We start from the raw sequence: 12,884 nt of genomic DNA, 5'->3' as shown, positions 1-12,884 counted from the left end.
ATATAGACAGACCAAACATGGCAACCCTGATTCACTTTTAAAGTAGTGGCTATTGAAGTAGTGACATGCTTCACAAAAGCCAGGGACAAACTTAGACGTTTGTTACAATGCAAAGTGTATTTGATTCACCAACTACTGTAAAAGCCACTACTTTTCCGGGGATCAATATAAATATAGATTTTTTTTGTCTTTTGTGAACATATCATACTCCCATTTCCTTGTAGTTACCACATGGGCGTGTGATTGACTAATCATTAATACTGTTTGTTTATTTATATATATATATATATATATATATACACCAATCAGCCACAACATTAAAACCACCTGCTTTTTTTCTGATTTAATATTTTATTTTCTTTGTTTGTATTCAAACAATTCACACGTGGTCAAAGTGCACAGACAGAGCTTTTATTAAAGGGTATTCTTATACATTTTCAGACCTGCCAACCTTAGGAAAATATTTTGAGTACCACAATAGTCAGTGTAACGCTTAGTTCACATGCTTTCGCACATACCACTTCGCTTTGCACGCACACACGCACACACAAGCCTTTCTTCATAATTCTAGTTTTGACTGTTGAAGTGATCAGGAAAAATTGTATAATTTGATTCTAAAATATCATTTGCCCTGCACTGGGCTATATTATATACTTGCAAGTCAAAAGTTTGAGTTCACCTGCTTTTTTTCATGATTAATATTTCATTATATGATATGTGTGCATATACAAACAGATAACCATAAGTGAATTGCATTCAATTATTTAATAAAAATGGAAATAATTTATTTTGTATATTGTAACATATGTTTTCATTTTCAAGTATTTACAGAAACATACGTTGTAATCTAAATGAAAAAAAAAAACGTATGTTGCGATGTAAAACACTGTCAATTATGAATAAAACCAAGTTTCTGTTCATGATTTCCATTTTTATTTAATAATTAAATAATTGAAATAGCTTATAAAGGCACACATCATATAGGCCTAATGAAAAAAAAAATTATTCAATTGAAAAATTATCTAGGAATGTAGGCCTTTGTAACTAGAGGTTTAGCTAAATTATTACCTGAAGCTCCTTGGTGGCTAATGTCAAAATCATAATTGCACAACGTGCAAAATGCATGGTGCGGAAGTTTTGAGGGGAGGAGGCACGGCCATTGCTCCTGATATATTGCGAGGAACTTCTGGGGGGCATGGACTCGCTTCTTTTTAGTAGGTCTGCTGCTCTCTCTCTTATGCCATATTACGGAGGGCTTTCCTTGTTAGCATCCTCGTCATCTGACTTCATGATTATTTTCTAACTGCAGGCTGGTCGGGTGACTGGCTGCAATAATAGGAATTATTTGCTACGTTAGCAGTCTGTAGTCAAACACCTTTGCAATGTCTCTTTGCTCCAACAGAGCGTGCGCGATTCAAAGTTTGAACAGGGAGTCTCCGTAGCGTTTGAGTTACTGCAGCTAAATTACTCCATCAGTTATTCACACCATAGCCGTCTCGTAACGAGGCTAAATCGTATGCGAGCTACTACTACGGCCAACTATATACACAAATTTATCTCATTAGGATATACCCCTTGAAATGCATCATCGCGTAAAATTACCGAACATGTTTTAACGTTTTATATGTTAACATTACGGTCACATTTTTGTGCTTTTGGTGCTGATTATTACTCCCCATTATTATTACCTCAGCAATGCAGCATTACGCCTCGATGGATAATAAAGTACCGCTGCGTATCAGTGGATGTTGAGTGGGTTGGGGAGGGGTTACAGAACCACAAGAACAAGGTCGTAGCATCTTGTTCAATCCGAGGGATGTTGTTTAAATACCGAATAAATGTACAGTATTGTTTTGTATTAATTGATTGTTTTCCGTAATTCAATTACAATACAATTATTTATTTTTTTTTGCGTAGTTTCAGCTGGCATTTCGTACCTGCGTATTTTGACCAAGAACTGCGTGGTTGGTACACAAAATGCGTGCAGGTTGGCAGGTCTGCATTTTGGTTTCACCATGTAGTAATTACAGCACTTTTTATACGTAGTCCCCCAATCTAACTGCCCTCTTTCTGTCTCCATCTCCTCTAACTACCTCCTCTCTGCCACCCCTCTTCTAACTGCCCTTTTTCCCCCCATCCAGGAGTGTTTTCAGTTTATCCTCCCTGCGCTGCCCCATGCCATCGACCTGCTGAGGGATGCTGTCGTCAAGGTGAAGGAGGTCCACGATGAGCTAGAGGACCTACCCTCACCCCCACCACCCCTCTCCCCGCCCCCCGTCAACAGCCCACACAAGCAAACGGAGGACAAGGGTGTCCAGTGCGAGGAGGAGGATGAGGAGAAGAAGGACAGTGGAGTGGCCTCCACCGAGGACAGCTCCTCCTCACACATTACTGCTGCTGCCATTGCTGCCAAGGTAAAAAGAAAGAGGCAAATGCACGAACAGGCACATGCATATTTACACACACACATGCACGCACACACACACACACACATACGCATACACACACAGGACCCCAAGGTGTCCAAGTTTCATTGCAACTGGTCTCCAATTAAATAATGCAGTACATTATACAGATTCGGTTGAATCCTGTCCCTTGCTTTTGAAAAGATTGAGGCAAACAGACACATAGCACCCTCTGACTTTTGGCTAGTGAGCCCTGGAGAACAGGATGATAAGGAACAGGGCAGAAGAGAGAAGAGGATTTTGGCAGTGAGGGTTTCCTTTTCTGATTCTGATGATATTCTAATCCCAGCGTCACAAGGATACACAATGTGACCAGACCATGGTCACCCCCACACTCACAGGACATCAGCTGTCCACGCCTTATCATAAATCTAATAAAAAACACATTTTCAATGTGCAAAAATGCCAAGTTACTCACACATATAAGACATACACTGTATATCACTCATTCATTCAAACTGGCAAAATCTAGGCCTGCCATTAAAAGTATTGATATTAAAATGACGCCAAGTTACTGTACTACAAACAATATAGGCTATCTCGCCTCACCAAAATTAAATAAGCTGTATTCCAAAGCAATGCTACCCAATGTTTCCTCAATTGTTTCAAGTCACTTGGCCATGTGTTTTTTAATCTTACCATTTTACAATGTCATTCAAACTTTGTTTGTCAGATCAAAGTGTCAAATATTTATAATTGCCTCATGCAACACATTTAAATTCATGTACAAAACTGTCTGAGTCAGGGTGGGCAAAATACCATTAAGAAATACTATCAACCAACATTTGTTTTTCAGTGAAAAGGATATATCCAAATATGTAATAACCATGGCTATCACAACCTAAACTGATTTAAAGATGAACTTACATACAGTGAATTTGTTTTTCATGATGTCAAGTTTTATTAAATGGACAACAGCTTGTGATGAAAAGTTTCAATACCTGGACTTGAGAGGTAGCTCATGCAGGAGATGGAAGGGGGTAGGCTGAGTCTCATGCAGAGGATGGAAGGGGTGGAGATGAAGATGTCTATACAAAAGTGAATAAATAAATGTTTCATACAGGTGATCATGTTATACAGAAGAGATGGACACTTGATTCATAATTCATATATTTTCTACTTTCTTACTAGCTTATAATAACCTGCAACTTGTGATGAAAAGTTTAAATACATGGACTTGAGAGACAAAGGGCTCATGCAGGAGATGGGGGGCGACATAGCTCAGGAGGTAAGAGCGGTTGTCTGGCAGTCGGAGGGTTGCTAGTTCGATCCCCACCCTGAGCAAGACACCTAACCCCTAACTGCTCTGGTGAATTAAAGGCATCAATTGAAAAAAAGCTTTGGATAAAAGCGCTATATAAATGCAGTCCATTTAGTCCATTTACCATTTAGATGGAGGGGGGTAGGCTGAGCCTCATGCAGGAGATGGATGAGGCCAAAGGTAGTCTGAGTCTCGTGCAGGAGATGGAAGGGGTGGAGATGAAAATGCCTGTACAAAAGTTTAAAAATTATAATTAGTATGTTGTTTCACAAAGGTGATCCTGTATAGAAGAGATGCACACTTGATTCATCATATATTTTATAATCAGCCTACTAGCTTAAATAACTTACCGTAAATAAACCTGTGCTTATAGGCCCAAATCCTAACTTGAGATACGTGCATGTAAGTTAAGTTTTGCACAAATCCTGTGCGCATGTGTCTGAAGTAAGTATTCTGCCCAGTCACTATATAGCATAAATCCATTTAATTCTCATATAATAACCATTTTTACAAAAAACAAAAATCATAACGGAAACTTACACATCAAATGGTCTTTGTATTTTGCTGCTCATTTTGTTTTTAATATGCTGCTGTTCTGATAACAGATACCCCCTTACTGACTCCCATTTCCATTCATTTAATCAGTATTCTAACAGTGAACTGATTTGATTAACAGTAAACTGTAACCTGTTTGAAATACAAGTTTAACTTTTAATTAATATTTGAAAAAATCATTAATATTTCTTTGTTTTAACTTAACAGTAATTCATAAGTTCAGAAGAACATAAAAAGTTCATCTGAGATTGCAGAAAGGCTCTTACAAGCTTAATACAGCTAACAAGGATGCAGCCTAACTCAAAGTATCAACTGTCTGTTTCTTGAGGAGAACTCCCTCACAAAGTCATCCATGTTAAGATTCTGAGTGATTGCTTTTGCATGGGCCAAAATCACTAGATATTTCTTCCGGTCATGGAGCATCAGAAGGGCGTAGGACAGAGTTCTCACATGAGGCACCAACCACAAGGGCAGACACATAGATCTTATGTAGCACTGGAAATGCATCTTTGTATTCTTGCAGATATTTGCATACTGTGCAGCAGTCAGCATTATCTCATAATTTTTTCAACAGCATTGGTTTTGCTACAATAATTTCATGCTCCCTTTCAGTTTTTGATACACCGGCAATCACATGAAGGGGCCCAAAGATAATGGCATCTAGAAATGTACTAGAATTTGGCAGTAGACAAGAGAAAGCCTTCATCAAATCCAAGCTCTTCTTTGAAAATCTCCATCTCTGACAAAGCCCTGTCTAAAATGCTCAGCATTTGTTTCCTTAGAGTCAGACAACTCCCGGTTTCAGTGTAATTCCCTGAATCACAATGTCCAATTGTAGAAAGAACAACAGAGTCAGCTAAATGCGTACTCATGATTCTCTGGCATTTCGATGGAGGCTCATTTGTAGCATCACAATATTTAGCCAAAAGAGTTTCTTCTCTGCGAAGAGTTTGTAAAGGATTCCACTGATGCTTGAATTACCTCAGTGTATTGCAAGCCCGGCGGCCCGCCAGGCCTAAGTTGAGCCTCCGCCAGGCCTATAAGCATCTGGGAATTTTAAAAAAATGTATTTTGAAGATGTTTTTTAAACTACAGTTACAGTGGGGCGACTCGGTTGGAAAGCTCACCAGCGACATCTGTTGGTTAAAACGTGAACGCACTATAGGAAAATAGCAGGTCTGAGATCAGTGTTCTTTACCCTCATTGTCTGTAGAGTGACATTCAGCACTTGACGCATCCAACTATCACAAGCTAACGTTACCTAGCAAGCCACCATTTCTTATTTAGTAAGCTAACCAACCTCGTTACAAACTGCGTTATCACTTCATCTCGTCGGTAAGTACATTACACTTTTTATATTAACTTAAGCAGTGTGTAGGTAGCGTTAAATTAGTAGCATGAATGTAACTTTCGATGCACTGTAACATTACATGACTTATTAATCACCATCGAAATAACGACTTCACTTGTTTATTAATAACGTTAGCTTGATAGCATTGATGTGCATGACAACGTTGTCATAAAAATTTTTCCCGACCGTGAAAACTGCCTGACTTGTTTGCATTTTGGACAGATGTGGCTACTGAGTAAATCTATCGGAAAAATCCTACAATTTCTTATGATGAAGAGTGCCTGTACTGTTGTGTACAAATTAACACAACAGCATAATTAGGCTATATCTAGAAATACCATCTTTGGGGGAAAAACGCTACGGTGGGGGTCAGGCATTCTTTGGTAAGAAGAAATTTCAGGATTTTTTTGATATTGCTTGTGTCGAAAGTGCTGCGACGCAAACAACGATAGATTAACTCAGGAGCCACATCTGTCCAAAATGTAAACAAGTCAGGCAGTTTTCACGATCGGGAAAAATTGTATGTCACGGTGGTCATTTAGCTAACTTAGCTAGCTAGCCAAATAGTCAGTAACACAAATACATCCTTTGTGCTATTTAGGGATAATGTCAAGGAGGAAAGGTAAAAGCCAAAAAAACCTTAGACAGTTTTTTAAATGTTTAAATGTGCCCAGCATTCCAAGGCTTGATGTAAGACTCAGTAGCCAATCAGGTCTTGAATACAAGTTTTTTGTAGAGTGCAAAAACTTTGATATTATTTATTTTATTTGAATTGAATTTATTTTGTTGTTGTTGAAAACCAAGACTGTACATTGTTGTCAGATTCTTTGTAAGACTCTGCTATGCCGTAAATAGTTGTTGATTTTTTAAAATGTGTGTTGAATAAATTACTTATTTATAACATTAACATTAGGTAGTCATATTTTCAAATCTTCAGTCAGCTTTTAGCACTGACTTAATGTAGGGCCCTATGGAATCTGTGTTATACCTTTTTTAAAATTCTCAATTCCGCGATTCCGTCCGTGATTCTGTTATCACAGAAACTATACGGCCCTACCTTAGTGCTGCCATCAGTCTGTCGCTGGCCCGCGCCGGGCCCCCATCAAAAAAGACACTTGGCCCCCGCCCCCGTTAAAAGATACCTACAACCGAGCCTAACAACTTTTCTGGGGGAAACCCTGGACTGCGACTGCAGAATCGCATTAGCAGGCTTCAAAATGCAAAGAAAATGCACCAAAAATTTGCCAATGTCAAAAAACCTGTTTCTTGATCTGACAGATCAACCCAGATGCCTCCTTGCCTACATCTACGGAGGCACCAACATCATCTGAAACCTTTGACAAAATGTCAAGTATATCAGATCCTCATTGTCAACCACACAGTTGGTCACCTCATAATGGCTTGTCCATCGAATCTCTAACAATCCCTTCAGTGAGGGGCAGCTGTATTTCTGTGTAATGTAATGGTGGCGGAAGGAGTAGAGTGAGCTGGATAAAAAAACATTTTAGCACATGGTTCGCTCCGAATGGCATGTACTGTGGAGAGGTGGAGCTGGTGATTATAGCAGTGAATGTAAGGAATGTACCTGCCCAGTCCTTTCTGTATTATAGCCTGCACACCCCCTCTAATGCCACTCATCACAGATGCTCCATCTTAGCACTGGCTGGTGATATTGTCTGTGCTGAAACCTGTCTCTGTAAGGTGGTTCAATTTACATTTCTGTGTAAATGTACTCTGTGTCAAGCTGGTGCAACTCCAGAAATCCAATAAGATGTTCCTCAGGTATCGAATTACGGACAAATCTGACCATAACTGATAAATTCTCAATGTTGCATCTGTCTCGGGTACCATCACTTTTGATGCAATAGCCACTAGAGTCTGAATTTGCATATTTTTCTTTGATTTCCTTTGTCACCATTTTGGCCAATGTTTCTATTACCTCATTCTGAATAGTTTTTGATGTGTATTTTGCACACTGAGGTATTCCTTTGGCAATCACAGCCAGTTTGTTGTCTTTAGCCAATGTGTACTGGAATAGTTTAACGAATAGCCCAGCAGCAAGACCATCGTCATCATCAGTAACAGTTTCAAGATCGCCTCTCATTGGAAGTTCATTTACTGCCAAGAATCGAACCACCGCTCCAATACTTTTCACATAGTAACGATTCTTCTCGATTTGTTGGGGACCTAATAAGGACGCAACAGTTTCATACTTCTCCTGCCTTCTGCCAAAATCCGCCCATGCAGAAGTTGCTTGCAAATGACATTACATTACATTACATTATAGGCATTTAGCAGACGCTCTTATCCAGAGCGACGTACAACAAGTGCATAGGTTTCATGATGTAGAGGCGCAAAAGAAACACTAGAGTGAAGTAAGGATCGTAGTGCCAGAAGTGACCACATCGATCAGGACTCCAACCCTGTAGAGTAAGCTTGTTCAGCAAGCAAGAATCCTACCAAGTACAAACTAGCACTGGAATCACACCTAATCATACAAAAACAATCCTGCCAGATACACTAACATAATCAAATTATCCTAGCTAGGTACAGTGAGCTGAACTATAGGCTAGGGAGGGGTGGGGAGAGGTGCAGCCTGAAGAGATGAGTCTTCAGTCTGCGTTTGAAAGTGGTGAGATTCTCTGCTGTTCTGACCGTCACGGGGAGGTCATTCCACCAGCGAGGGGCCAGGACAGACAGCAGACGGGAGCGGGAAGTGCAGACGCGAAGAGGGGGAGGTGCCAAGCGTCCAGAGGTGGCAGAACGGAGAGGTCTGGCTGGTGTGTAGGGTCTGATGATCCTCTGAATGTACCCTGGTGCTGACCCCTTAGCTGCCTGGTATGCAAGCACCAAGGACTTAAATTTGATGCGAGCCATAACAGGCAGCCAGTGGAGGTCAGTGAGCAGGGGGGTGACATGGGAATGTCTGGGGAGGTTGTAGACCAGACAATGACCCTGACTTGATGCATGCTTTTGTAGACCCCTGTCGCGTTCAAGTGCCATTTTCCAGTTTGTGAATCCAGTAGAGACGAACACATTATCCTTATCGTTAGCTGTGGGACTACTAAAAACACGACAGGGAAAACAAAAGCATTCATCTTTCTTAATGGAGTATTCAAGCCAGCGTCTAGACTGACACCAAGTGGCTTGAAAGCATCTCTCCCTACCATTAATTAGTCGGTGGGGGTATGACTTTAAAAGTGGTTGACTTGCCGTGTTTTGGTTTAAGTCGTCAGCGACATTAGCAGCGCCACTGCTGCAAGGTTGACCAGCATCATTAGCTCCGCTGCTAACGTTATCGATAGCGTTACTAGGTCTACTACAACCATCATCATCATCACGGGGCTGGTACTACTATAGATTTCGGCTTCTTGACAAGGAAGCGCAACATGGCACATACAGGCACTTCCTAAACTAATTAGAAATGACAAACGTGAATAATTTATCACAAAAATGAATTACCACACCCCAAAGCAAAAACTAAATAAACAAGACAAGTTTGTTAGCTATGATGCTAGCTATCGATAGATACTTAGCGTGGCGATCTAGCTAGATAGCTATAACGGTTTATATTCCGTTATGAAGGTAAGTATAACGTTAGCTCTGGTTCGCCAGAAAGCTAAATAGCTAGCTTGCTAACCACAGCAAGTTAGCCGATTAAAGAGATATTTCACTTCGACATAACATAAATTATTTTCTGGAGGCGACTCCATTGTGTTTTCGTAGCGTGAAGCAACATCTGCTGTCCGTTAACAGCGTCTGTGTTCCTCTCGGTTGTCCCGAAAATGAATGAATAGGGAGCCTGACAACTGTGAGGAAAAGTGATTCTGACAGTCAGCAGGGGAGGCAAAGCTATGTAAGTACAATGTTAGGCTCCACAAAATTACTTGTTATACCGAAGTGAAATATCTCTGAACTAAGTTTTGTACTACCGTTTCTATTTTGTGACATGTTGTTTGTGCTGTACTTGTTCTAATAAAGATTTATATTGCTTGTCAGATCGCCTGTGTAATGGTGTTCAGTTCACTACCGAGCTGTTTGTTTTCATCACTGATAAAAACTACCCACACATTTTTTAAATCAGCTGATATATCTTAAGTAGGCTTGTCGCGATGTCCGTCAATACATTTTGTAATTACAATTAACAACTAAAATAAACGTGCATCTGCAGTTTCAACATTGAATATCCAAATATGTGCTTGCTAACAAGCTAGCTGGCTAAAACGTAATTTGCTAGTCATAACATAAAATATAGCTAGCTAACTGATTTTATGACATTCTCGAGTAACAAATACCACATGACTGAAACTGCGTTAGTTCTCAATGAATGATAAAAAACAAAGGAATTGGTAGTGGACTCAGACTTTTGGACCCAAATGTATGTGAGGAGAAAAGTTTAATATCGAGTGTAATCTTATTCACAAAGCAGTAGCTAACTAGCTAGCTATCGTAATGAGTTAGTTTATGTTAGTTTGCAACATTATGACAGTCATGCTACCTAACAAGTTTTCTTCTTATTTTGGAGAACATCTGTGAGAAAGCTGCGAAAGGGCAAATAAATTCTTCTTCGAATTGGTACACAGGGGAACACAACAAAACGGGTTGCTCTTTGTCGCTGCCATTGTTTTGGTGGCTGTTAAGATAACAGGAAATGAGAGACCCCTACATCCGGTTTTCATACCCGGAAATGTGAAATTTGCCTATCTTGGCACACAAGCACACACCAACGCAACGGATGCACCCAGCTCCACCTAACAACAGCCTGCTGATTGCACTCACTGAATGTTAGCTCAAAACGTTACCGATGTTTAGGTTATAGACGCTTTCAATGGTAACAACATAAACAAACGTTACTGCACATGTGCGTTGTTCTGGCCGAAACTTAAGTCTGCTGCAAACAATCAGTAACAGAGTCCCTCAAGCAAAATAAATAACAAGTAAATTATGTTAGCTAGCTTGTTAAAACTATGTGTTGCCAGTATTATTTGAGGTTACCAGTCGAAGAAATGAACCGTTACTTGGCCAAACTGAAATGCGATAACCTTACACTACCAGAAAAACAAGTTACAGAAACAGATAACTGTTGACAGTATTGCACCTTGCTGAGCATCATACATTCCTTGCATAATCCATAACTGTTCTGGGTTACATGCACATTCCTGTGTAAAAAGTGCACTCTTTCTATGATATTAGATGATTAGAGACACAAACTGGGGCTAGTGGGCAGCATGTGTAGCCAATGCAATTACTGTAGGTTATTTATTTGTATAGCATGCATTGATGGAAAAACATCCTGGCTCTTAATAGTTTGGGTCATCTTGATAGGTTACCACAACATAAAATGATCAGGCAATGTAACGCTGTCAAGTCATTGGAAACAGGTATCATAACGTTAGTTCAAAACGTAGCTAAAGCGTATCAACTAATAGGATTGATCTAACTTTACTGTGAATAATTTATACAATGTTAGCTATATTTAGCTAGCTAGTTACAATCAATTTAGTTAACTAATTCATAACTATTGCAGGCTTGTTACTGGTCAGCTTGCTATTAGCTATCGCTTATCATGAGTTTGTTACCTGAAACGAAGTCAGTGCTTGAGTGAGAGCACCTATTCGACCACCTTCGTTTCACAGACAGGAAAGCTTAAACTGATTTGCATATATCTATAACTATATATGAAATAGGCGAAATATCTGTAACAACCTGTACCCAGTTATGTAGGAAAAAATGTCCTTGTTATCCTCCTTTGGTTATTTTTTCAGTACTTTCACTATTTTTTTTTTTTCTGTGGCCGGCAAATAAGTCAGAGGTGGTTCAGCGCTAGCTTTTGGTTGCTAAGGGGACGTGTATCGACCCCATTAGGATGGCAGGTATGCCATCCCGCCAAGTTACGCCTTGGCGGGGGCATGCCCCATACCTATAATTGTCTACTACTTCTCAATTATTGCTTTTGCACCATATCTACCCGCTGTTCACCGAACGTATACACTGCATTATGACGTACGGTCTGCACGTTCATTAACCGGCTACAAGATTGCAAAGCCATATGGATTCAACGGGAGCTCTTCTGTGCTTACTGGCCTGTGTTCTTCTTTAAAACCACGGACAGGTTTGCTAATGATATTTCACGCATTGCATAGCTATGTCATGCTGCTGCACTAACAATGTCACAGACTGGTAAACCTCCGGTCGAAGGATTGAATCCCGCCTCGCCCTCAGGCAGATCATTTCCTCTTTTACACTAACGTTTTCTTACGCTTATATTTGCTTTACCAAAACTCACTCACGGCCACCCCTATGCATTTCATGACGGCAAATGTATTCCTTTTATTAAAAAGTTACACCAGTTCACCACTGTGCCATTTCTACTAACCTATATTTCTTCACTTGGCTACCATACAAAACCTTCTTATCAGCAAACGCCACGTTTCTACATTCATGTTACCTCGCCCTGTTCTCTATCTAGCCACATACAAACAATTACTACATATGTACGTTCTGCAACTCCCCATTAAAACATTACATTTAAAATCATGACTCACTTATAATTATAACTACTACTACCGAACACGAGAAAAGCACATCAGTGCAATAGATTTCACACGTTACTTAACCCTCCACTTCAACGACTAATGTTTTATACAGACTGTTATATATACCGTTCGATAAGGAAACTAAGCTCGCTCACGGTCACTTAATTTACTTCGCACTATAGTCTGTGATCATGTCAACCTTCACCTACATGCCCATTCTGCTAAAAACATATTTTTTCAACTATGCAATTTCATCATTTCTCCTAATTTCTCTCACACTGTTGTTATTTTCTCATATGCAAAGCCTGGTGGGACATATGCGTCTGCTCCTATTCTCCACTATCAAGTTTTCCGGTTCTAGTTTAGGAAAACAGCAAAGAGGATTCCTACATGCAGATAAGCCTATCAAAATGCCTTATAAACCTTACAAACACTAAAAGTGCATCTCCACGAAATAACAGACAACGGAGCAGGACAGAAGGGTACACAAGTTGCGATCTAGGGAGCTCTAATTCTACGGGCTTGCTGATTCTTTTGTCAATCAAGGCTCGTTGGATGGCCGTCAAATCCGTGAGTACATACACTTGCCATATTTCACCTGCATTTCTGATGCGTTTACACTTACACCACCACAACCTTTGTCACAGCCACTGTTTTACATACATAGCAAACCGACACTGCTAAACGTACACACTCATCAGACTGTACAAATTCAT

At 40.0% G+C, this 12,884-nt stretch overlaps 1 protein-coding gene across 5 annotated transcripts in view; it reads left to right on the top strand.

Annotated features, from left to right (window-relative positions):
- Window positions 1-12,884, top strand: part of LOC135257863 (gephyrin) — a 404,797-nt gene that overhangs the window by 253,114 nt on the left and 138,799 nt on the right. For all 5 annotated transcript variants that reach the window (XM_064341059.1, XM_064341060.1, XM_064341062.1 and 2 more), the window contains one exon: window positions 2,142-2,414. In XM_064341059.1, the coding sequence (XP_064197129.1) occupies window positions 2,142-2,414 (273 nt within the window). The remainder of the gene's footprint in view (window positions 1-2,141; window positions 2,415-12,884) is intronic.

The sequence above is a fragment of the Anguilla rostrata genome, chromosome 6 (assembly GCF_018555375.3).
Source record: "Anguilla rostrata isolate EN2019 chromosome 6, ASM1855537v3, whole genome shotgun sequence".
NCBI classification, from domain to species: domain Eukaryota; kingdom Metazoa; phylum Chordata; class Actinopteri; order Anguilliformes; family Anguillidae; genus Anguilla; species Anguilla rostrata.
The sequence above is the reverse complement of the archived record's forward strand: the minus strand, read 5'-3'. Positions and strand labels throughout refer to the sequence as shown.